The following is a 21,177-nucleotide window of genomic DNA, read 5'->3' as shown; positions in this document are numbered from 1 at the left end:
CTGTACCCGCCTCCATTATTATCAAACAGTCTTCTGCACACACACCCATTATTATCTCACAGTCCCCTGTACCCACCTCCATTATTATCAAACAGTCTTCTGCACACCCCTCCATTATTATCACACAGTCCCCTGTACCCACCTCCATTATTATCAAACAGTCTTCTGCACACACACCCATTATTATCTCACAGTCCCCTGTACCCATCTCCATTATTATCAAACAGTCCCCTGCACACCCCTCCATTATTATCACACAGTCCCCTGTACTCACCTCCATTATTATCAAACAGTCCCCTGCACACACACCCATTATTATCTCACAGTCCCCTGTACCCGCCTCCATTATTATCAAACAGTCTTCTGCACACACACCCATTATTATCTCACAGTCCCCTGTACCCACCTCCATTATTATCAAACAGTCCCCTGCACACCCCTCCATTATTATCTCACAGTCCCCTGTACCCGCCTCCATTATTATCAAACAGTCTTCTGCACACACACCCATTATTATCAAACAGTCCCCTGTACCCACCTCCATTATTATCAAACAGTCTTCTGCACACACACCCATTATTATCTCACAGTCCCCTGTACCCACCTCCATTATTATCAAACAGTCCCCTGCACACCCCTCCATTATTATCTCACAGTCCCCTGTACTCACCTCCATTATTATCAAACAGTCTTCTGCACACACACCCATTATTATCTCACAGTCCCCTGTACCCACCTCCATTATTATCAAACAGTCCCCTGCACACCCCTCCATTATTATCACACAGTCCCCTGTACTCACCTCCATTATTATCAAACAGTCCCCTGCACACCCCTCCATTATTATCTCACAGTCCCCTGTACTCACCTCCATTATTATCAAACAGTCTTCTGCACACACACCCATTATTATCAAACAGTCCCCTGTACCCACCTCCATTATTATCAAACAGTCTTCTGCACACACACCCATTATTATCTCACAGTCCCCTGTACCCACCTCCATTATTATCAAACAGTCCCCTGCACACCCCTCCATTATTATCTCACAGTCCCCTGTACCCACCTCCATTATTATCTCACAGTCTTCTGCACACACACCCATTATTATCACACAGCCCCCTGTACCCAGCTCCATTATTATCAAACAGTCTTCTGCACACACACCCATTATTATCTCGCAGTCCCCTGTACCCACCTCCATTATTATCACACAGTCCCCTGTACCCACCTCCATTATTATCAAACAGTCCCCTGCACACCCCTCCATTATTATCACACAGTCCCCTGTACCCACCTCCATTATTATCAAACAGTCTTCTGCACACACACCCATTATTATCAGACAGTCCCCTGTACACATCCCCATTATTATTAGACAGTCCCCTCTACACACCCTCATTATTATTGCACCCCCATTATTAATATGATATAATCTTTATTAGAGTCACAAGTAGGCTTGCATTAACACTGCAATTAAGATACTGTGAAAATTCCCTAGTCACCACACTCCAGCGCCTGTTCGGGTACACTGAAGGAGAATTCAGAATGTCCAATTCACCTAACAAGCATGTCGTTCAGTACTTGTGGGAGGAAACTGGAGCACCCGGAGGAAACCCATGCAGACATGGGGAGAACGTGCAGACTCCGCACAGACAGTGCCCCAAGTCGGGAATCAAACCCCGGTCCCTGGTGCTGTGAAGCAACAGTGCTAACCACTGTGCTACTGATTATTACGGTCTCCTGTACAACCCCCATTATTATTGCACAGTCTCCTGTGTACACCCCCATTATTATCACAGTGTCCTCTGCACACCCCCTTTATTATCTCCGTCTCCTGAACACCCCCCCCCCATTATTATCACCCCTGCTGCATTTACGTAGCCACTCAGAGTTCCCCACTGTATATTATCTCCATCATTTTAAGACATATCTCAGTACATAACCGTGTATACACACCCCCCCACCCCCAGGAATATCACTCCAACCACTGTACGTACATACCCACTCATTGTTGCACATGCCCCTCAACTAATCACCAGCCAGCCTTTGATGTTTCACTGTCTCTGCCCTTCCATCACCGGACCCCCACTAACCCCCGAGCTGATGCATTGCTGACTCCTGCTGCTTTGATTGTTGTAGGTTTTGTACAGTGGCTGCTGGAGCTGAGTATCACCTCTCTGTTACCCAGTTTGAACTACCAGAGGAAGAAGACTGCGTTACTGCTGATGGAGGCACTGCTTGAGACCTGCACAGACAGTTGGAGCCCGATCAAGAGAAAGGGACAGCCACCTGGTAAGGATCTGGAACACATTTTGTCGGTTGAGTGATGGGAACCTACTCCGTTTCTGCTGAGTAAAACTTAGCACCTTCAGGAAGCGAGTACTCTTATTTGTTCTTGTGCTCAGCATGCTGCTGGGTGCCATTTCAATGTATCTTAAAGGCAAGGGTCTCAGTAGGTGTTTTCTGTTTGCATACAGTCTGCAGATCTCTTAAACCTCAGATTCACCTCTATTTGGTTCCGTCTCTTACCAGATCTTGTGAACTCTCTATACCAGAGTTTCCCATGAGCCTGTAATCTGGGATTAGATATTTACATTCTGCCTGCTGTAACCGCTCTGCCTTCCTCATTCAGCCTCCTTGTTCAGCTGGTTGGTATCAGATTCTCCAATGTCACAATGTCACTCAATCCCTGTCCCAAACCACTATCTCGGGCAGAACCAGACCTTTCACAACCTCACCGTCCTATTTCCCCAGGGCTAAGGTTTTACACAGCAGCATATTGTTTAAATGGAGAGAGATTGAAGAAGTCTACGGTATAGAGGGATCTGGGAGTTCTGGTACATGAATTACCAAACATTAGTATTCAGGTACAGCACGTGGTTAAGAAGGCAAATGGAAAGTTGGGTGTTTGTTCCAAGGGCAATCGAGTATAAAAGTAGGGAATGTTGTTACAGGGTGTTGATGAGACCACATCTGGAGTAGTGTTTACAATTTTGTCGTCTTACTTGAGAAGGGATATAATTGCATTAGAAGTAGTTCAGAGACTGATCCCTGGGATGAAGATGTTATCTTTTGAGGGAAGGTGAAACAGGTTGGGTTTGCATCCAGTGGAATTTAGCAGAATGAGAGGTGACCTTATTGATTCTGAGGGGATTTGACTGGGTCAATGCTGAGAGCATGTTTTCACTTGTGGGAGAGACCAGGGTGGCACAGTGGAGCATTCGTAATAAAGTGGATGAACGAATCATGCAAATAGACGTAAATGGGTTTGGTCTTATTTATGGGGAGAAGTCAGGAGAATGGGGATGAGAAAAACATCAGCCATGATTGAATGGCGGAGCAGACTCGATGGGCTGAGTGGCCTAATTCTGCTCCTATGCCTTATGATATAATCGGGATTGTGGGGACATGGCTGCAGGGTGACCAGGGATAGGAACTGAATGCCCAGAGGTATTCAGTATTTGAGAAGGACAGACATAAAGGAAAAGGTGGTAGGGTTGCATTACTGGTTAAAGAGGAAATTAATGCAATAGTGAGGAAGGATATTAGCTCTGACAATGTGGATTCTGTAAGGATAGAGCTGAGCAACAACGGGGGCAAAAAACAATAGTGAGCATGGTATATATACCCCCAAACTGCAGTGGTGATGTTGGGAATGGCTTTAAACAGGAAATTAGAGTCACATATGATAAAGGGACATCTGTAATTGTGGGTGATTTTAGTCTGCATATAGATTGGGCAAATCAAATTAGTCGCAATACCATAGATGAGGAATTCTTGGAGAGTATACAGGACGGTTTTCTGGACCAATACGCTGAGGAACCAACTAGAGAACAGGCCATCCTTGATTGGGTACTGTGTAATGAGAACAGAATCATTGGTGATCTAGTTGTGCGAGTGTCCTTGGGGACGAGCGACCATAATATGATAGAATTTTTCATCAAGGTGGAGAGTGAAGTAATTGATTCTGAGACTAGGTTCCTGAATCTTAATAAAGGAAACGACAATGATATAAGGCGTGAGTTGGCTTTGATCGATTGTGGAACATGACTGTTATAACCTGCCTACTTACGATTGGCTGGGGACTAATGACTATCCCACAATCCTATGGGAGTATGAACTTCCCCAATGAGGGGGGCGGAGAAACTCCTAGTAAAAATAAGCTGGCCAGTTCAGGAACCAGCAGGAAGGAGAAGGTAGCAAGGGAAGTTACTGCTACTGTTATGTATATATTGTTACAGTAAATGAAAGTTATTATTTTGTATCCTTAAAACTCGTGCTGGATTCTTCGTGGCCCTTACAAAACTGGCGACGAAGGTAAAAGTGAATAGCTGTCTACACTGCTGAAGCCACCTCCCTGGATTTTTGTTGGATACAGGTTGGAAGTTGTTTTCTATTATACCATGCCTCTGTACGGACGTTTGGATGTTTTTGATGCTGCGCTGGAAAGCTGGAACCAGTACACACAACGGATGCGTTACTATTTCCGGGCAAACAATATCACTGAAAACGAGCGCCAGGTGGTCATATTGCTCACCGCCTGCGGGCCGCATACGTTTGGGGTGATTAGGAGCCTTACGTACCCAGCTGCGCCGGACACCAAAACGTTTGACGAACTTGTGAATATAGTGGGGCAACACTTTAACCCAACCCCGTCCACGATAGTCCAGCGTTACCGGTTTAATACCGCTGAGAGTACCCCTGGAGAATCCCTTGCCGATTTTTCTATCCAGGCTACGCGGGATTGCGGAATACTGTGACTATGGTGAGACCTTGTCAGAAATGTTACGCGACCGTTTGGTTTGCGGTATTAACAATGCAGCAACCCAGAGAAAGTTGATAGCGGAGCCAACATTGACTTTTCAACAGGCAATACAAATAGTCTTGTCCCGAGAGAGCGCAGAGCGAGGAGTACAGGAGCTACAGGGAATGGAAGTGCATGCCTTGGGGCGCAACCCTTTCCGCCCAAAAACGTCCCCCCGCACTCCTGCGGTACCTTGGGCGAGGCAACGACCGGACCGACGCCAGTGGCCATCGGACATTCCTCCCCGAAGGGAGCCTTCTCCAGAGCCAATGGATGAGGAGCCATGTCCGTGTCAGACTTGTAGGCGCCGACCCCGTCGCGGACGGTGGTCCTGGGGACGCCAGAGGCGCCGTCGTTCCGACCGAAACTGGGACCAGCCCAGGGGCCGTAACTGGGACCAGCCCAGAGGCCGTACCTTCCATGTGGATGAACCTGCGGCGACCACTCCTGAGGACGTGGAGACGGAGGACGACTGCCTGCAGCTGCGTTGTGTGCAGCTCCCCGTGTGGCCCCCATTAAGGTGACAGTACGGGTCAATGGCCACCCGCTGGAGATGGAGTTGGATACTGGCGCAGCGGTCTCCGTGATCGCCCAGAGGACATTCGACCGCATCAAGCAGGGTATACAGACCCTTACATTAACTGACTCACAGGCCAGGTTGGCCACCTACACGGGGGAACCACTGGACATTGCAGGAACTACAATGACCCCTGTTGTCTATGGACGCCAGGAGGGGCGTTTCCCACTTATCATAGTGCGTGGCCATGGGCCCAGCCTGTTGGGTCGGGACTGGTTGCGCCATTTGCGGTTGCAATGGCAGCACATCCTCCAAACAGTTTCTGGAGGGTTGACTGAGGTGCTAGGACGATACCCAGAGGTATTCCAGCCTGGTTTGGGGAAAATAAAAGGGGCCGTAGCCCGTATCCAAGTTGAACCAGGAGCCACGCCGCGCTATTTCCGGGCGCGCCCAGTGCCTTACGCTTTGCTCGAGAAGGTAGAAGGGGAGCTCACTCGGTTGGAGAGTTTGGATATTATCAGGCCCGTCCGTTTTGCTGACTGGGCAGCACCAATTGTACCAGTAATGAAGCCAGATGCCACAGTTCGCTTGTGTGGCGACTATAAACTTACAGTGAATACAGTTTCCCGACTCGACCGATACCCAATGCCTCGCATAGAGGATCTCTACGCGAAACTTGCAGGTGGACTCTCATTCACAAAATTAGATATGAGTCACGCCTACCTGCAGTTGGAGCTGGACCCTGCCTCCCGCCCTTATGTAACAATTAACACACACCGGGGCCTGTATGAATATACACTGTTGCCCTTTGAAGTATCCTCTGCCTGCGCAATTTTTCAACGTGTTATGGAGGGCATTTTGAGAGGTTTACCACGTGTGGCTGTCTACCTAGATGACGTGTTGATTACAGGGACGTCGGAGCAAGAGCATTTGGAAAATCTGGAGGCTGTCCTTAGACGCCTTTCGGAGGCTGGAGTCCGTTTACGTCACACAAAGTGCGTATTTCAGGCAAAAGAAGTAGTCTACCTAGGTTATCGGGTGGACCGCGAGGGTCTGCACCCCGTCGCAGAGAAGGTGCGTGCAATTCAACATGCCCCCACCCCGACTGACACTTTGCATCTTCGTTCTTTTCTCGGTCTCGTAAACTATTACGGGAAGTTCCTCCCCAATCTGGCAACTACGCTGGCCCCCTTGCACCTGCTGCTAAAGAAAAATCACACCTGGGTTTGGGGTCAGCCGCAAGAAACCGCTTTCCGGCGGGTAAAGCAACAATTGTCGTCGTCTGGGTTACTAACCCACTATGATCCGGGAAAGCCTTTGCTCGTCACATGTGATGCATCCCCGTATGGTATTGGGGCTGTCCTGTCCCACAAGGTGGAGAACGGGGCCGAGCGACCGATAGCTTTCGCCTTCCGCACATTGACTGCAGCGGAGAAAAAGTACGCGCAGATCGAGAAGGAGGGCCTGGCAGTGGTTTTCGCGGTGAAACGCTTCCACCAGTATGTGTACGGCCGCCATTTCACTATCGTGACTGATCATAAGCCCCTGCTGGGACTCTTCAGAGAGAATAAACCAATACCGCCCATTGCTTCTGCACAGATCCAGTGCTGGGCTTTGTTGCTTGCTGCATATGAGTATTCGCTGGAGCACAAACCAGGTACGCAGATAGCAAATGCCGACGCACTGAGCCGATTGCCTTTATCGTCCGGCCCCATGTCGACCCCCACGACGGTTGAGGTGGTTGCAACCCTAAATTTTATGGACACCTTGCCTGTCACGGCATCACAGATCCGTGAGTGGACCCAGACGGAGCCAGTCTTGTCAAAGGTTCGGCACATAGTCCTGTATGGTGGGCAGCATAGATAGCTCCCAGGCGAGTTGCGGGCATTTTCCTCCAAGCTGTCAGAGTTCAGCGTGGAAGACGGCATCCTCTTGTGGGGGACGCGTGTGACTGTCCCGGAAAAAGGCCAGGAGCTGATATTATCAGACTTGCACAATGGGCATCCGGGCGTGACCAAGATGAAAATGTTGGCCCGGAGTTATGTCTGGTGGCCAGGCCTCGACACCGACATTGAGAAGGTGGCCCAAAACTGCTCCATTTGCCAGGAGCATCAGAAGCTTCCGCCGGCCGCGCCCCTACATCACTGGGAATGGCCAGGGCGGCCTTGGGCACGCTTACATGCAGATTTCGCAGGCCCTTTTCAGGGATCCATGTTCCTTTTACTAATTGACGCCCAGTCCAAATGGCTGGAGGTGCATAAGATGCAGGGGACAACGTCCTGCGCAACAATTGAAAAGATGCGTTTATCATTTAGTACGCATGGCCTCCCCGAGGTGCTGGTCACGGATAATGGCACTCCATTCACGAGTGAGGAGTTTGCTAGGTTTACAAAGATGAACGGCATCCGCCATATCCGCACTGCCCCTTACCACCCGGCTTCAAATGGGTTGGCAGAGCGTGCAGTGCAAACATTCAAAAGAGGCCTAAAGAAGCAGTCTTCCGGATCAATGGACACGAGACTGGCTCGCTTTTTGTTTACGTACAGGACCACCCCCCATGCAGTGACTGGGGTAGCTCCCGCAGAACTCCTAATGGGCCGAAGACTTCGCACCCGCCTTAGTATGGTCTTCCCGGACATTGGCGCAAAAGTACGCCGCACACAAGAACGGCAGGGACAGGGATTGTCTCGGCATCGTCCGATTCGGCAGTTTGCGCCCGATGACCCAGTATTCGTGCGGAATTTTGCTGGTGGTGCCCAATGGGTTCCTGGTGTAATCTTACGCCAAACGGGCCCTATATCTTACCAAGTGCAAGCCCAGGGTCGTCTCCAGCGAAAACATGTGGACCACGTTCGGTCCAGAAGACTATCCCCTCCAAAGATTCCCCGCCCCCGGAGCTCATTTCTACAGCCGCAGAGACCAGAGACAATGGAAGGTAGTCCTCACAAGCTTCCACTGGTGCCTCACTCGAAGCCTGCGCAGGTCGTTACGGGACCGAATGGAGATAAGAGACGCTGACATGACGGAGGCAGCAGACTCTGACTCCGAGATGGAGACACAGGATGCATCAGAGGGGGAATCCTCGGGTCCACAGGCCGTGGATGTACAACCGCGCCGTTCATCACGGAAGCGCCGGTCTCCGTCTCGTTACACGCCGCCTGATCCAGCGCCGCGTGCAAATAGCGTCCGGCCTGCGGCCAAACTAGTTTGACGCCTTCCTTCGCCAGGGTCTTCGGTGGATTCCTTGGACTTTGGGGGGGAGGGATGTTATAACCTGCCTACTTACGATTGGCTGGGGACTAATGACTATCCCACATTCCTATGGGAGTATGAACTTCCCCAATGAGGGGGGCGGAGAAACTCCTAGTAAAAATAAGCTGGCCAGTTCAGGAACCAGCAGGAAGGAGAAGGTAGCAAGGGAAGTTACTGCTACTGTTATGTATATATTGTTATAGTAAATAAACGTTATTATTTTGTATCCTTAAAACCCGTGCTGGATTCTTCGTGGCCCTTACAAAAATGACTTAAAGGGATGACAGTGGATAATCAGTGGCAAACATTCAAGGAGTGCATGGAGGGACTGCAACAATTGTTTATTCCTGTGTGGCACAAAAGTAAAATGGGAAAGGTGGCCAAACAATGGCTTACAAGGGAAATTAGAAATAGTATTTGATCCAAGGAAGTAGCATACAAATTGGCCAAGAGAAATAACAGGTCTGAAGATTGGGAGCAGTTAGAATTCAGCAAAGGAGATTCAAGGGATTGATTAAGAAAGGGAAAATAGAGTACGAGAATAAGATTGCAGGGAACCTAAAACTGACTGTAAAAGCTTCAATAGTTATGTGAAGAGAAAAATATTGGTGAAGACAAATGTAGCTCCCTTACAGTCGGAAACAGGGAAATGCATAATAGGGGATGAAAAAAAAATGGCTGATCAACTAAACACATGCTTTGGTTCTGTCTTCGCAAATAAGGACACAAATCAGATACCAGAAATGTTGGGGAACGTAGGGTTTAGTGAGAGGGAGGAACTGAAGGAGATCAATATTAGTAGAGAAATGGTGTTGGGGAAATTCATGGGATTGAAGGCTGATAAATCCCTAAGGCCTAATAATCTACATCCGAAAGTACTTTAAGAAATGGCTCTAGAAGTAGTGGATGCATTGGTCGCCATCTTCGTGTATTCTATAGACTCTAGAACAGTTCTTGCAGATTTGAGGGTAGCTAATGTAACTCCAATATTTAAAAAAAGAGATAGAGAAAAAAACAGGGAATTATAGATCAGTAGGCCTGACGTCGGTAGTGGGGAAAATTCTAGAATCCATTTTCAAAGATTTTATGGCTGCGCACTTAAAAAACAGGGGCAGGACATCCAGTGGCGCCATGGAGTGAGCGGTTGCTCATTTGGTGTCGCCTGCTCAAGGCGACATTTTGTGGTCTTTTCCCCGCCCGAAAGGTGAAGTTTTTGATGGCAAGAGGTGCAGGGGTGCCGAGAGAAGGTGTTACTCCTCAGGTGTGACTGGTGGATGGATCCACAAACTAGAGGTGGGGTGAGAAAAAAAAGAGCTGCTGGAACAGGAGAGTCTTTGTGGTGCGCCACAGGATGAGATGGTGGAGGGCAAGGGGGTTGTTCTGCCCATCCAGTGGTCAAAGGAGCTGCTAGTGGAGTTTCTGAACGCAAAGTTCAGCCAGCAGAGGAAGGAGGCCCTGGAAGACCTGGCCAAAGTGGTGGAACCGATTAAATCGGGGATCATGAGAGTAGAACAGAGGTTGGAGTCCCAGGGCCAAGCGATCCAGAAAGTGGAGGAGGCGGTGGGGGAGCATGAGGAGCAGCTGGCCTTGTTGGTGGCCGAGGTGGGGGTGATGCAGGGGACCCCAAAGAGGCTGAAGGAGAAGGTGGAGGATCTGGAGAATTGCTCCAGAAAACAAAACTTGAGGATTGTGGGGGTGCCCGAAGGCATGGAAGGTGCGGTGGCCGGCACACACATGACCAAAATGCTGGAGAAGCTGATGGGGGAAGGGGGCCTTTGACCGGACTTGGAGGTCAACCGAGTGCACAGGGCGCTGATGAGGAGGCCGCAAATGGGAGAGCCGCCAAGGGCGCTGGTGATGCGGTTGCACTGCTTTCTGGATAAAGAGAAGATCCTCCGATGGGCGAGGTAGAAGAGGAAGTGCACCTGGGAAAGGAACGAACTGTGGGTGTACCAAGACTTGGGAGCAGAACTGGCGAAGAGGAGGGTCGGGTTTAACTGGGTCAAGACTGCCCTTTTTAAGAAGGGGGTGAAGTTCGGAGTACTGTACCCGGCCTGCCTCTGGGTGACTTTCCAGAAGCCTGAGTACTATTTTGGCAGAAGAGGCGATGGAGCTCATGAGAGACAAGGGACTGGGAGGAGAGTGAGGACATTGAGCTTTGGACGAGTTTGCGCATGTGTTTTTTTTTTTCTGAAAACCTTTTCCCATTTGAAGTGTTTACTTTGTTTTGATGGTGAGGTGTTTGGAGGACAGGCTGTTCTTGGGGCAACATTGAGGGTGAGTGCTCCTTTTGCTACTCTTTAGGGGAATATGGTTGCGGGGGAAGGGAATTGGGGTGGGTAGGGAGGTTGGAGGCCTTGGGCAGGGACCACGATGCTAGCTGGGCAGGCCAGTTAACGGGAGTGCAGTGGGGGGTTGTCAAGAGTGGGGGGGATAGAGTTGATATTTCGTTTGGGGGAGGGTTGCTGACAAGGGTGTGGTTGATGTGACACAGTTGGAAAAGGATCAATGACGGTGACATCCGAGGTGGGCCTGGAGGGTCATAGAATCATAGAATTTACAGTGCAGAAGGAGGCCATTCAGCCCATCGAGTCTGGACCAGCCCTTGGAAAGAGCATCCTACTTAAGTCGACACCTCCACCCTATCCCGGGAACCCAGTAACCCCACTTAACCTTTTGGACACGCATGGGCAATTTAGCATGGCCAATCCACTTACCTGCACATCTTTGGACTGTGGGAGGAAACCCACACAGACACAGAGAGAAAGTGCAAACTCGACAGAGACAGTCACCTGAGGCCAGAATTGAATCCGGGACCGTGACACTGTGAGGCAGCAGTGATACGGGCCGGGTGGTGGCCCAAAAAGGGGTATGGTTGATCGGCAGGGGACGGGGGCAAGGAGCCCCCCCGGACTAGCCTGGTCATGTGGAACATGAGGGTGCTGAATGAGCGGTCAAACGGTCACGTGTATTTGCGCACCTGAGGAGTCTGAAGGTGGCATGGCCTTTTTGCAGGACGCGCATTTAAAGGTAGGGGACCAGACAAGGTTGAGGAATTGATGGGTGGGGCAGGTTTTCCATTCGGGACTGGTTATGAAGACGAGGTGAGTGGCGGTGCTGGAGAATAAGCGGGTGGCCTTTGAGGTGGGGAATATTGTGGCAGACTCTGAGGGGGGGAGGTGTTGTGATATGTGTGAGAAGCTGGAGAGGTTGTCGGTGGTCCTAGTAAACCCTTATGCCCCAAACTGGGATGATGTAGACTTTGGGGGGGATCATGGAGGCATGTGTGGATTTGTGAGTCGTCCGACGTGGGGACCAGTGCCCGCAGTGAAAGTTGGATGTGGGGCTGTTGGCGGATGAAGAGGTTTGCGAGCGGGTGAGAGTACATGGAGCTAAATGATACGGAGGAGGTCACAGCCGCCACACAGTGGGAGGCGGTCAAGGCAGTGCTTATGGGGGAGTCTTATCTCAATTTAGAGGGCTAGAGGGGCAGTTTATGAATAAGGTGAGAAGGCGAGTACGAATCTGGGCCACCAGTTGAGGAAGCAAGAGGTGGCGAGGGAGATTGGCAAAGTAAAGGACGAGATGGGTAAGTTAGTGTTGGACCCGGAGGGGGTAAACGGCGCGTTTGAGGGATTTTACAGGAAATTATGAGTTGGAGCCCCCAGTCGGGGGAGGAAATTCTGCAATTCCTGGACGGGTTGGAGTTTCCGAAGGTAGAGGAGGAGTTGGTGCAGGAATTGGGGTCCCCAATCGGGTTGAGAGAGGTGATGAAGAGATGAGGGTGATGCTGGCAGGCAAGGCCCAGGGTCTGGACGGGTTTCCGGTGGAGTTTTACAAAAAGATTAGGGGGGACCTGGGGCCACTGCTGCTGAGGGCATATAACGAGGCTTGGGAAAGGGGGGAACACCCCCCTACACTGTTGCAGTATTCCATCTCCCTGAAGGACTAGGATCCAGAGCAGTGTGGGTAGTACCGCCCGATATCGTTATTGAATGTAGACGCCAAGTTGTTGGTGAAGGTGTTGGCTTCGCGAATCGAGGACTACGTCGCGGGGGTGATAGGCAAGGATCAAACTGTTTTCGTAAAAGGAAGACAGTTGTCGGCGAATGTGAGGAGTCTACTCAATATAATTATGATGCCTTCTGAGGGGCAGGAGGTGGAGGTGTTGGTGACGATGGACGCAGAGAAGGCGTTCGACCAGGTGGAGTGGGAATACCTATGGGAGGTGCTGGGACGGTTTGGGTTCGGGCAGGGGTTTGTGGACTGGGTCCGGTTGCTATACAAGGCATCGGTCAAGTGTGCGGACGAACCGAGTGGGTTCGGAATATTTTGGGTTGCATCGAGGGACGAGCCGGGGTGCCCGCTCTCCCCATTGCTCTTTGCTTTGGCGATTAGAGCCACTGGGAATGGCATTTAGAGCGTCGGGGATTGGAGAGGGATTGTGTAGGGGGGTGCAGGGAGGCAAGCATAAGGTCTCGCTGTACACGGACGACTTGCTGTTATACATTTTGGACCCATTGGGCGGTATTGGTGGCATTATGGGGATTTTGGAGGAAATTGGCCAGTTCTCTGGATACAAGTTGAATATGGGAAAGAGCGCGGTGTTCCTGATTGAGACTAGGGGGCAGGAGAGGAGATTAAGGGAGCTGTCGTTCAAGGTAGTCGGGGAGAGTTTAAGATACTTGGGCATCCAGGCGACATGGGGCTGGGCGCAGCTGCACAAGCTGAACCTGACTCGGGTTGGTGGAGTAGATGAAGGGGGACTTTGAGGTGTGATGTGCTGCCCGGCTTCGGTCTTTGGTTCGCCCGACTTCGGTCACTGGTAAGATTTTAGAGTCCGTTATTAAAGATGAGATAGCTGAGTACTTGGAATGCACGGTAAAATAGGACTGAGTCAGCACGGCTTCGTCAAGGGGAGGTCATGTCTGACAAATCTGTTAGAGTTCTTTGAGGAAGTAACAAGGAAGTTAGCAAAGGAGAACCAGTGGACGTGATTTATTTAGATTTCCAGAAGGCCTTTGACAAGGTGCCATATAGAAGTCTGTTAAATAAGTTAAAGCCAATGGTGTTAAGGTTAAGATCCTGGCATGGATAGAGGATTGGCTGACTGGCAGAAGGCAGAGTTAAGGGAATGAAGGGATCTTTTTCAGGACGGCAACCGGTGACTAGTGGTGTGACTCGGGGGTCTGTGCTGGGACCACAACTTTTCACAATATACATTAATGATCTGGAAGATGGAACTGAAGGCACTGTTGCTAAGTTTGCAGATGATACAAAGACCTGTAGAGGGATAGGTAGTATTGAGGAAATAGGGGGGCTGCAGAAGGATTTGGACAGGCTAGGAGAGTGGGCAAAGAAGTGGCAGATGAAATACAATGTGAAAAGGTGTGAGGAATGGAGGCATAGACTATTTTCTAAATGGGGAAATGCTAAGGGAATCAGAAGCACAAAGGGACTTGGGCGTCCTTGGAACCTTGTTCTTTTAAGGTTAACGTGCAGGTTCAGTCGGCAGTTAGAAAGGCAAATGGACTTCCGGGTGCGGCGATGACCAGCTAAGTCGCACGTTTCGGTAGCTCCCGGTGGAACGGACTTTTGGGCTCTTAATAGGAGCCCCAATGGCAATTTAAACGGCCAAAAACACTGTGCGGTAAACTAGAAGGGAATCCCCCCGGACACGCATGGATAAAGGAGAGGATAGCAGCCAGATTGCGGAGGATCCTCTGGAGCAGCGGCAAGGAAGGCAAGCTCAAAGCAAGATGGCGTCGGAAGGTGGCCATTTGTTATGGGGACCAGACCAACAAGAGTTCCTGCGGCGCTGTGTGGAAGAGCTGAAAAAGGAATTGAAGAAGGAGTTGTTGGCCCCGATATTACAGGCGATTGAAGGGCTAAAGGAGGAGCAGAAGACTCAAGAGCAGGAGCTTCGGGTCGTGAAGGCAAAGGCTGCTGAAAACGAAGATGAAATACAGGGCCTGGTGGTGAAGACAGAGACGCACGAGGCGCAGCACAAAAGGTGTGTGGAAAGGCTGGAAGTACTGGAGAATAATTCGAGGAGGAAGAATTTAAGGGTTCTGGGTCTGCCCGAAGGCGTAGAAGAGGCGGACGTCGGGACATATGTGAGCACGATGCTTCACTCGCTAATGGGATCGGAGGCCCCGACGGGCCCTTTGGAGGTGGAGGGAGCTTATCGAGTTATGGCGCGAAGACCAAGGGCAGGAGCCATAGTGGTGAGGTTTCACCGCTATAATGACAGAGAGATGGTCCTAAGATGGGCGAAGAAAACACGGAGCTGTAGGTGGGAGAACGCGGTGATCCGCGTATACCAGGATTGGAGTGCGGAGGTGGCGAGAAGGAGGGCAAGTTTTAATCGGGCTAAGGCGGTGCTTCACAAAAAGAAGATCCAGTTTGGAATGTTACAACCGGCGAGATTGTGGGTCACACACCAAGGGAACCACCACTACTTTGAGACGGCAGAAGAGGCGTGGACATTCATTGTGGACGAGAAGCTGGAATAGTCTGGCGAGAGAAAGAACTTTTGGGACAAAGTGGTGGGGTGATTATGTGGGGCGAGGAAAAAGGGGGGGGGATGATTTTTCAGTTTGTTAATCTTGCGATCCTGTAACTTTTCTCTCTTCCCCATGATGGGGGGGGGGGGGGAAAGAGAGTATGAGGAACTGTGGGCGCCGGTCATTAGGGGCGGGGCCGAGTGGGAAACGCGGGCTTTGTTCCCGCGCTATGGTAATTATGGCGGGAACAGGGACGCAAGAAGGAGGGGGCCTCGCACAGTGGGGGCCGAGGACAAGGGGGGAAGCCGAGGTCAGCCAGAGTTCGCTGACTTCTGGGAGCAACATGGGGGTGCAACTACGCTAGGAAGGGATCTAGCGGAGGGTGGAGGGGGGGGGGGTTAACTGGGTTGCTGCTGCTAAGGAGAAGGGGGAGCTGTTATGGGATGGGGTGGTCGAGGCGGGAGGGCGCCGTCGGGGGGATACACGGGTACATGGGAACCGGGTGAGGAGCTGGGTTAAAAAAGGGGATGGCTAGTCGACAAGGCGGGGGGGGGTAAAGAGCCCCCCAACCCGGCTGATCACGTGGAACGTGAGAGGGCTGAACGGGCCGATTAAAAGGGCACGGGTACTCGCACACCTAAAGAAATTAAAGGCAGATGTGGTTATGTTGCAGGAGACGCATCTGAAACTGATAGACCAGGTCAGACTACGTAAAGGATGGGTGGGGCAGGTGTTTCATTCGGGTTTGGATGGGAAGAACAGTGGGGTGGCTATCTTGGTGGGGAAACGGGTACTGTTTGAGGCAAAGACCATAGTGGCGGATAGTGGGGGTAGATATGTGATGGTGAGTGGCAGATTGCAAGGGGAGGCGGTGGTTCTGGTGAACGTATATGCCCCGAACTGGGATGATGCAAATTTTATGAGGCGTATGTTGGGACGTATCCCGGACCTGGAGGCGGGAAAGTTGGTAATGGGAGGAGATTTCAATACCGTGCTTGATCCAGGGCTGGACCGATCGAGGTCCAGGACCGGGAGGAGGCCGGCAGCGGCCCGGGTGCTCAAGGACTTCATGGAGCAGATGGGAGGGGTAGACCCCTGGAGATTTAGTAGGCCTAGGAGTAAGGAGTTCTCATTTTTCTCCCATGTCCACAAAGTATATTCACGGATAGACTTTTTTGTCTTGGGAAGGGCACTGATTCCGAAGGTGACAGGGACGGAATATACGGCCATAGCTATTTCGGACCACGCTCCACATTGGGTAGACCTGGAGGTAGGAGAGGAAAAAGAACAGCACCCACTCTGGAGAATGGATATGGGCTTATTGGCGGATGAGGGGGTATGTTTAAGGGTGAGGGGGTGCATCGAAAGGTACTTGGAACTCAATGATAATGGGGAGGTCCAGGTGGGAGTGGTCTGGGAGGCGCTGAAGGCAGTGGTTAGAGGGGAGCTGATATCCATAAGGGCACATAAAGGAAAGCAGGAGAGTAGGGAACGGGAGCGGTTGCTGCAAGAACTTCTGAGGGTGGACAGGCAATATGCGGAGGCACCGGAGGAGGGACTGTACAGGGAAAGACAAAGGCTACATGTGGAGTTTGACCTGCTGACCATGGGTAAGGCGGAGGCACTGGAGGAGGGCACAGGGTGTACAGTATGAGTATGGAGAGAAGGCGAGTCGGCTACTGGCCCACCAATTGAGGAAGAGGGGAGCAGCGAGGGAGATACGTGGGGTGAGAGATGAGGAGGGAGAGATGGAACGGGGTGTTCAAGGCATTTTATGAGAGGTTATATAAGGCTCAGCCCCCGGAAGGGAAGGAGGGAATGATGTGTTTCTTGGATCAGCTGGAATTCCCTAAGTTGGAGGAGCAGGAGAGGGTGGGACTGGGAGCACAGATTGAGATGGAGGAGGTGGTAAAAGGGATTGGGAGCATGCAGGCGGGGAAGGCCCCGGGACCGGACGGATTCCCGGTGGAATTTTATAGGAAGTATATGGACTTACTGGCCCCGCTTCTGATGAGAACCTTTAATGAGGCTAGGGAAAGGGGACAGCTGCCCCCGACTATGTCGGAGGCAACGATATCGCTCCTTTTGAAGAAGGAAAAAGACCCGCTGCAGTGTGGGTCCTACAGGCCCATTTCCCTTTTAAATGTAGATGCTGAGCTCTTGGCCAAGGTGATGGCGACGAGGATAGAGGACCGTGTTCCCGGGGTGGTCCACGAGGATCAAACTGGGTTCGTTAAAGGGAGACAGCTGAACACGAACATACGGAGTTTCTAGGGGTAATGATGATGCCCCCACCAGAGGGGGAGGCGGAGATAGTGGTGGCGATGGATGCCGAGAAAGCATTCGACAGAGTGGAGTGGGATTATCTGTGGGAGGTTCTGAGGAGATTTGGTTTTGGAGAAGGGTATATCGGATGGGTACAACTGCTGTATAGGGCCCCAGTGGCGAGCGTGGTCACGAACAGACAGAGGTCTGATTACTTCCGTCTTCATAGAGGGACGAGGCAGGGGTGTCCCCTGTCTCCGTTACTGTTTGCATTGGCGATTGAGCCCTTGGCCATAGCACTGAGGGGCTCCAGGAAGTGGAGGGGAGTGCTCAGGGGAGGAGAAGAACACCGGGTATCCTTGTATGCAGATGATTTATTGCTGTATGTTGCGGACCCAGTGGAGGGGATGCCTGAGATAATGCAGACACTCAGGGAGTTTGGGGAATTTTCGGGGTACAAATTGAATATGGGTAAGAGTGAGCTGTTTGTGGTGCATCCGGGGGAGCAGAGCAGGGGAATAGATGACTTACCGCTGAGGAAGGTGACAAGAGATTTCCGGTACTTAGGGATTCAGATAGCCAGGAGTTGGGGAACCTTACACCGGCTTAATCTAACAAGATTGGTGGAACAGATGGAGGAGGATTTTAAGAGATGGGACATGGTGCCCCTGTCACTGGTGGGTAGGGTGCAGGCGGTTAAAATGGTAGTCCTCCCGAGATTCCTCTTTGTGTTTCAGTGCCTTCCGGTGATGGTCACGAAGGCTTTTTTCAAGAGAATTGAGAAAAGTGTCATGAGTTTTGTGTGGGCCGGGAAGACCCCGAGAGTGAGGAGGGGGTTCTTGCAGCGTAGCAGGGATGGGGGGGGCTGGCACTACCGAGCCTAAGTGAATACTACTGGGCTGCCAATATCTCAATGGTGTGTAAAGTGGATGGGAAAAGGGGAGGGTGCGACGTGGAAAGATTGGAGATGGCGTCCTGCAAGGGAACCAGCCTACATGCAATGGTGACTGCGCCGTTGCCGTTCTCCCTGAAGAAATACACCACAAGTCCAGTGGTGGTGGCAACACTAGAAATTTGGGGGCAGTGGAGATGACATAGGGGAAGGACGGGAGCCTCGGTGCGGTCCCCGATAAGAAATAACCATAGGTTTGTCCCGGGGAGAATGGATGGGGGATTTGGAGCATGGCAAAGAGCTGGGGTTGTGCAACTGAGAGATCTGTTCGTAGACGGGACGTTTGCGAGTCTGGGAGCGCTGACGGAAAAATATGGGTTGCCCCAAGGGAATGCATTTCGGTACATGCAACTGAGGGCTTTCGTGAGGCAACAGGTGAGGGAATTTCCGCAGCTCCCGACGCAGGAGGTTCAGGATAGAGTGATCTCGGGGACATGGGTGGGGGATGGTAGGGTGTCGGATATATACAGGGAAATGAGGGACGAGGGGGAGATCATGGTGGATGAGCTGAAGGGGAAATGGGAAGAAGAGCTGGGGGAAGAGATTGAGGAGGGGCTGTGGGCTGATGCCCTACGTAGGGTAAACACGTCGTCCTCGTGCGCCAGGCTAAGCCTGATACAATTCAAGGTTTTACACAGGCCGCATATGACCGGAGCACGGCTCAGTAAATTTTTCGGGGTAGAGGATAGGTGTGGGAGATGCTCGAGAAGCCCAGCAAACCCCACACACATGTTTTGGTCATGTCCGGCACTACAGGGGTTCTGGGTGGGGGTGGCAAAGGTGCTTTCGAAGGTGGTGGGGGTCCGGGTCGAGCCAAGCTGGGGGTTGGCTATATTCGGGGTTGCAGAAGAGCCGGGAGTGCAGGAGGCGAAAGAGGCTGATGTCTTGGCCTTTGCGTCCCTAGTAGCCCGGCGAAGGATATTGCTTATGTGGAAGGAAGCCAAACCCCCTGGCGTGGAGACCTGGATAAATGACATGGCAGGGTTTATAAAACTAGAACGGATAAAGTTTGCACTAAGGGGTTCGGCTCAAGGGTTCACCAGGCGGTGGCAACCGTTCATTGACTACCTCGCAGAACGATAAAGGAAATGGGAAGGTAACAGCAGCAACCCGGGGGGGGGGGGGGGGGGCTCGTGCGGGTCCTCAGGGGTGTTTTTGTATAAATATTTGTACTAGGTTATGTATAATGGATTGTTTGATTTTATTTTGGAGAGTTATTATTTTTGATAGGGCAGTTGCCATTTAGTTTATATATTATTTATTTATTTGTTAAAAACGGCCACTGTTATTTATACTGTTTTACTGTTGTACAAAGGAAAACCTTTGTATTGTTTTGTTTGGGCAAAAAAAATTTGAATAAAATATATTTAAAAAAAAAAAGAAAGGCAAATGCAATGTCAGCATTCATGTCGAGAGGGCTAGAATACAAGACCAGATGTACTTCTGAGGCTGTATAAGGTTCTGGTCAGACCCTATTTGGAGTATTGTGAGTAGTTTTGTGCTCTGTATTGCCGCAGAAGGCTGTGGAGGCCAAATCACTGTGTGTCTTTAAGACAGAGATAGATAGGTTATTGATTAGTAAGGGGATTCAGGGGTTACGGGGAGAAGGCAGGAGAATGGGGATGAGAAAAATATCAGCCATGATTAACAAAGAAAACATGAATGTGAGGGGGCTCCTGAGTATTATCATGATGCCCTCGGAGGGGGGGGGGGTGGCTGCGATGGACGCGGAGAAGGCCTTTGACAGGGTGGAGTGGGAGTATCTGTGGGAGGCGCTAGGCAGGTTTGGATTTGGGGAGGGATTTATAGGATGGGTCAAGCTGCTGTATCAGGCCCCTGTAGCGAGTGTGTCCACAAACCGGCTAAGGTCGGAATATTTCAGGCTGCACTGGGGGACAAGACAGGGGTGTCCCCGTTGCTGTTTGCCCTGGCAATTGAGCCGTTGGCCATTGCGCTCAGGACTTTGGGAGATTGGAGGGGGCTGGTGCGTGGAGGGGAGGAGCACCGGGTCTCCCTCTACGCAGATGACCTGCTGTTGTATATTTTGGACCCGTTAGAGGGGATGGGGGAGGTCATGCGGATCCTGGGGGACTTCGGGAGGTTCTCTGGGTATAAGTTGAACGTGGGGAAGAGTGAGCTGTTCGTGGTCCACGGTAGGGGCCAGGAGGAGAGACTGAGGGAGCTCCCGCTCAGGATAGTGGAGCGGAGCTTTTGGTACTTGGGGATACAAGTGGCCAGGAACTGGGATGCCCTGCACAGGCTCAACTTAACCCGGCTAGTGGAGCAGATGGAGGGAGAGTTTAAAAGGTGGGATATGCTCCCGCTTTCCTTGGCGGGACAGGTGCAGACTGTGAAGATGACGGTTCTCCCCAGGTTCCTCTTCATATTTCAGTGCCTCCCCATTTTCATTCCCAAGTCCTTCTTTAAGCGGGTGAATAGGATTGTTACGGGATTTGTGTGGGCGAATAAAACCCCGCGAGTCAAAAGGCTGGTATAGGGCAGGTATTAGGAGGATGGGGACCTGTTTATAGACGGGGTTTTCCCTAGCATGCAGGCGCTGGAGGAGAGGTTCGGCCTGCCCCCGGGGAATGCATTCAGGTACCTTCAGGTTCGGGACTTCCTTAGAAAACAGGTGGGGACATTCCCGCGGCTGCCCCCATGTAGGATCCAGGATAGGGTGGTATCTGGGTAGGGGAGGGGAAGGTGTTGGACATATATCAGGAGCTGCAGGAGATAGAGGAAGCCTCAGTGGGGTGTTGAAGGATAAGTGGGAGGAGGAGCTGGGCGAGGAGCTGGATGAGGGCCTGTGGGCCTCCTCATCATGTGCCAGGCTCGGATTAATCCAGTTTAAGGTGGTGCATCGGGCGCATATAACGGC

At 51.3% G+C, this 21,177-nt stretch overlaps 1 protein-coding gene across 1 annotated transcript in view; it reads left to right on the top strand.

Annotated features, from left to right (window-relative positions):
• The window catches only part of LOC140410951 (tRNA (32-2'-O)-methyltransferase regulator THADA), a 496,539-nt gene that overhangs the window by 95,447 nt on the left and 379,915 nt on the right, over positions 1–21,177 (top strand). Inside the window, exon 13 of the mRNA XM_072499809.1 lies at positions 2,143–2,295. Coding sequence (XP_072355910.1) covers positions 2,143–2,295 — 153 coding nt within the window. The remainder of the gene's footprint in view (positions 1–2,142; positions 2,296–21,177) is intronic.

This window comes from Scyliorhinus torazame, chromosome 1 (assembly GCF_047496885.1).
Source record: "Scyliorhinus torazame isolate Kashiwa2021f chromosome 1, sScyTor2.1, whole genome shotgun sequence".
Taxonomy (NCBI): Eukaryota; Metazoa; Chordata; class Chondrichthyes; order Carcharhiniformes; family Scyliorhinidae; genus Scyliorhinus; species Scyliorhinus torazame.
This window is presented reverse-complemented; position numbering and strand designations above follow the sequence as displayed.